A 5,055-nucleotide genomic window follows, 5' to 3' on the forward strand; every position below is an offset into this window, starting at 1 on the left:
TGGTCGTAAAAATGCAGATTGTAACTAAATTTCAAAAGTTGCTTCAAATAATGAAGAAATTTGAAGAAAATCATAAACTGCCATATTTGGGCAATTCAATGCAAAACAAGATTAAAAACAACAACATATAGTGGATAAATCATTTCATCAACCAGTGTATTCAACAAGGGATGACAACTCCAACACACACACACACACACACACAAACGAATCTCTTTCAATAATTTTTTCCTTCTTTGTTAAAAATTCTGAATTATATTTCAAGTTTTTGTTGGTAATACAATAAATATTATTGAATCTTGGTGGGTGTGGAGATGGCTTTTTGGTTGTTGGAGAGAATAAATGCTTCTTTTTCTGTGCTGAAAAAGACACAACAGTGGAAGCCATAGTAATGGCCAAGCATTTTAGTTCAGCAAACAGACAGAACGGTTTCTTCCCTTGTTTCTTATTAATATGCTAATGTAATTTTATAATTAACTTTTCATTTCATCAAAGACAGCAGCACACACACACAGCAGTTTGAGCTAGTGTGTGTTCTCTGTGTGTGTGTAATGAGCCATAGATTCATACATCTCGGACCACGTGGTGGCGACCCTCTAAATTCACACACAACACACACTTTGCTTTGCTAATTGCTGTGAGCATCAGAAAGAGAAAGGAATTAATTAAAATTGCCCATCTGTGCTTCTCTTTCCAGCCAGGCCACCCAATTTTTCCATTTCATCAACCCATTCTACATGCTGCCAGCTCTGAGCTCTCCCACCCTCACACACTCATACGCACACACACTGTCCATCTACTTCTTGGACTCTTCAAGTTTCTTGAAACTGTAAAAGAAATATAGAATTTAGGAACTTTCACGCTGACCCACAATCACAACCTGCCCAGAGATCCCACTTTCATTGTTCAAAGAAAGAAGATCTCCAGGGACTAGCATACAAGACAATTCTTGCAGTTTCTTCACATTTTCCAGCAAGATGAGAATTGGGAATGTTACAAGCCAAAGGGTGCAGTTCTTGAGGAAGGGCATTGTTGTATGTGCAGTGGCAGAGATCAAGAACGGGATCCAGCAAGTATAATGCTGGGGTTATGTTGGGGGGAATATGAGAGTACTAGGTACGAGTTTCCACTTCCTTGTATCCCTTTATGCGTTTTGTCTGCTTCAGTTTGTGATAGTTGGAGTCTCTCCAATTACTGAAAAGGAGATTTTGCTTCAGTTTAAGGGCAACATTTCTAGTGACCCTTCTAATATTTTGAGGTCTTGGGATCCTAGTAAAAGCCCTTGTCAAGATTATAGTGGGGTGTTTTGTAATTCAGATGGAAATGTGGTAAGGATTGTGTTGTGGAATACTGGTCTTGGTGGAGTGTTGTCTCCGGCATTATCTGGGTTGAAATCTCTGAGGATTATAACCTTGTATGGGAATAAATTCACTGGTAATGTCCCTGTTGAGTATGGGGAAATTGAGACATTGTGGAAGATAAACTTGAGTTCGAATGCGCTATCCGGATCAATCCCTGAATTTCTTGGAGATTTGCCAAACATAAGATTTCTTGACTTGTCAAGAAATGGGTATACTGGGGAGATCCCTTCGGCATTGTTTAAGAATTGTTACAAGACAAGGTTTGTTTCTTTTGCACATAACAATCTATCAGGGTTAATCCCTGTTTCAATTGGTAATTGTTTGAATCTAGAAGGGATCGACTTGTCTTTCAATGCTCTCACCGGGTTGTTGCCTTTAGAAGTTTGCAGCAGTCCTAGGATGATGTACTTGTCAGTGAGGAGTAATATGCTATCAGGAGGTGTTCTAGAACAGGTTTCAAAATGTGGAAGCTTGGATCTTTTGGATCTTGGCAGCAATATGTTTACTGGATCTGCACCGTTCGAGGTTCTTGGAGTGCCAAACCTTACATACTTCAATACTTCTTGGAATCAATTTCAAGGGGAAATTCCAGATATAGGAACTTGCTCTGGGAAATTGGAAGTCCTTGATGTTTCAGGGAATGCTTTGTATGGAGAAATTCCACCAAGCATCACAAAGTGCAATGGCCTTAAGTATTTAGATTTGGGTTTTAATAGGCTTAATGGAAGCATACCAGTTGGAATTTCTGATTTGAAAAATCTCCTGGTCATTCGACTGGCAAATAACTCAATAGAAGGAACGATCCCTACAGAGTTTGGGAGCATAGAATGGCTTGAAGTGCTCGATTTACACAATCTCAGACTTGGTGGTGAAATCCCATATGAGATCACCAAATGCAAGTTTCTTCTTGAGATGTGAGTCCTATCCTCCCATCTTTAATGTGTTTGCATTAGGTTTCTATTCCATTCAACTGATGAAACTCTGAAATGTATATGCAGGGATTTCTCTGGAAACTCGTTGGAGGGAGGAATTCCACAAAACCTGGATAACATGACATACCTTGTAATTCTTGACCTACATCACAACCAGCTAAATGGAAGCATACCGTTGACCATTGGAAATTTGTTTAACATACATTCTTTAGATTTCTCAGAGAATTTACTCTCCGGTCCAATTCCTTCTAGTCTTGGAAATTTGAAAAATTTAACTCATTTCAATGTCTCTTATAACAACCTTTCTGGTGTTATCCCTTCAATTCAAAACATCCAGCAGTTTGGATTCTCGGCTTTTTTTCACAATCCAGGTCTATGTGGTGCTCCGTTGGAGAACTCCTGCTCAGGTGTTACTGCTACTCCAGTTACAAGGAAACCAAAGTTGAGTGCTTCTGCAATTGTTGCTATAGTTGCTGCTGCTCTGATCGTTACTGGTGTTTGTATCATAACTGTAATAAATATAAAGGCTCGTGGAAGGAAAAGAGAAGATGAAACTATGATTGTTGAGAGCACTCCATTGGCTTCAACAGAATCAAATGTCATCATCGGGAAATTGGTCCTCTTCAGCAAAAGTTTACCCTCAAAGTACGAGGATTGGGAAGCTGGAACTAAAGCTTTGCTTGACAAGGAGTGTTTAATCGGTGGAGGTTCAATCGGGACAGTTTACAAAACTACCTTTGAAGGCGGCATTGCCATTGCAGTAAAGAAACTTGAGACACTGGGACGAATCAGGAACCAAGATGAGTTTGAGCATGAAATAGGACGTCTAGGAAACCTCCAGCACCCGAATCTAGTTGCTGTTCAAGGTTATTATTGGTCATCCAGCATGCAATTAATCTTGTTGGAATTTGTTTCCAAAGGGAATTTATATGATAATTTGCATGGACTTGGATATCCTGGTACTAGCACTGGTTCTGGTAATCCAGAACTAAATTGGTCTAGAAGGTTTCAAATAGCAGTCGGAACAGCCAGAGCCTTAGCCTACCTTCACCATGACTGCAAGCCTCCAGTTCTTCATCTTAACATAAAATCCACCAATATACTTCTTGATGAAAACTACACAGCTAAGCTGTCTGATTATGGCCTGGGAAAGTTGCTTCCCCTTCTGGAAAATTATGGTTTCACAAAAATCCATAATGCAGTCGGATATATTGCACCAGAACTGGCTCAGAGTTCCCGACTCAGTGATAAATGTGATGTTTATAGTTTTGGGGTTATTCTTTTGGAATTGGTTACAGGAAGGAAGCCGGTAGAGAGCGCAGCTGCAAATGAGGTAGTGATTTTGTGTGAATATGTTAGGAGTCTTATAGAGACGGGTTTGGCTTCAGACTGTTTCGACAGAAGTTTGAGGGGATTTGTGGAAAATGAGCTGATTCAGGTAATGAGGTTGGGTTTGATCTGTACTTCTGAAATGCCTTCAAGGAGACCGAGTATGGCTGAGGTTGTTCAGGTTCTTGAGTCTATAAGAAATGGTTCAGAATCATAACCAGTAAGTAGGCGACGTTTCTTTACTTGGTACAGAGAAACATAAGAATTCTTTAGGATTCATTCTGAAAATTACTCCCTTCAATTGTTTGTAGTTGGCAGCAATGTTATTCCATTCTTTTGTAGTTTATGGAGCATATATTTTGTACTACATATCCCAAAATAAATGAATTTTCGAGCTTAAATGTTCTCTTCCTCCTTCGTCGCCTATGTGCTAAAAATGAGGCTATCTTTCAGCAGACAGTGTCAAAATTGCATTTGGCCAATGTAACCACTGCACTCAGGTCATTTGGAGCATATCACTAATTCCCAGTTCACACTACAGATTCTGTCATCAAAATGACTGCAATCAAATTCTCATAAACAGGTTTGCCTGTTAAATAGAGTTCTGCTCTGTTTAAGTAATTATGTAAGAACAACAGCAATTCATCATGTTAAGTTGTATGATCAATTCAGTTCATCTGTCAGTCACATTTTCTCACAATCAACATCAACTAGGAACAGAGCAGAACAGATCTAGTTCCATGTAAAAACTGTCCAGTTTTCAAATTATTGCCTATACTCTCGAAGGATAAATACAAAGTGACAGTACAAGAACATAATATTGTAACTTCATATAGTATTCTGCACAAAAAGAATAAACCCACTTTTCCTAAGGATTGTCTCCATCTAGCATCTGCTGTAAACAACCTATCTATAATGATCAGATTCTGAGCCGTTACAAATACGGTCGAATGCAGAGAGAGGAGAACAGTAGGTTGCCGCATCCGCTGTCAGAGCTGGCCAGCAATCCAATGATCAGTAGCTTCGCTCTTTCAAAACTCGACGCACAACAAGAAACTTACACGAGCTTGACATAAGTATATCTATAATCTGAACGTTTAGCCTGAAAAGGCAATGAAAAAATAACAATTTAACTAGGCGATCTACAGGTTTCAGTAACTTCCTGAATACGTTGCATAGCTAAAGGAATATCATTCTCACTTAATGTGGTGAAACAGAAACCGAACCACCCTGGCTCAACACAATGACAAAAAGATCCAGGAAGGGCATTGATCTTAGCCATGCTCAACAGTTTATCCCATAGCTCAAGCTCTCCTTTTTCACTGTACGAGCGAATCAGCCAGCTCATATCAGCCCAGCAATAGAAACCCCCAGAGCTCTTCATGCACTCGATTCCCAACTGTTTTAACCCGTTTACAAACTCAGTGTGCCTA

General features: G+C 39.5%; 2 protein-coding genes across 2 annotated transcripts in view; one reads left to right on the top strand and one right to left on the bottom strand.

The window, feature by feature from the left end:
* Positions 322 to 4,037, top strand: LOC105156597 (probable LRR receptor-like serine/threonine-protein kinase At1g12460). The gene is made up of 2 exons (XM_011072776.2): positions 322 to 2,275; positions 2,360 to 4,037. The coding sequence occupies exons 1-2, from the start codon at positions 1,104 to 1,106 to the stop codon at positions 3,837 to 3,839; spliced, it is 2,652 nt and encodes an 883-aa protein (XP_011071078.1). The 5' UTR covers positions 322 to 1,103; the 3' UTR covers positions 3,840 to 4,037.
* The window catches only part of LOC105156606 (probable aminotransferase ACS10), a gene marked incomplete in the record, with an annotated part of 3,673 nt that continues 2,976 nt past the window's right edge, over positions 4,359 to 5,055 (bottom strand). The window contains 1 exon segment of the mRNA XM_011072786.2: positions 4,359 to 5,050. Coding sequence (XP_011071088.1) covers positions 4,752 to 5,050 — 299 coding nt within the window.

The sequence above is a fragment of the Sesamum indicum genome, linkage group LG1, assembly GCF_000512975.1.
Source record: "Sesamum indicum cultivar Zhongzhi No. 13 linkage group LG1, S_indicum_v1.0, whole genome shotgun sequence".
NCBI lineage: Eukaryota > Viridiplantae > Streptophyta > Magnoliopsida > Lamiales > Pedaliaceae > Sesamum > Sesamum indicum.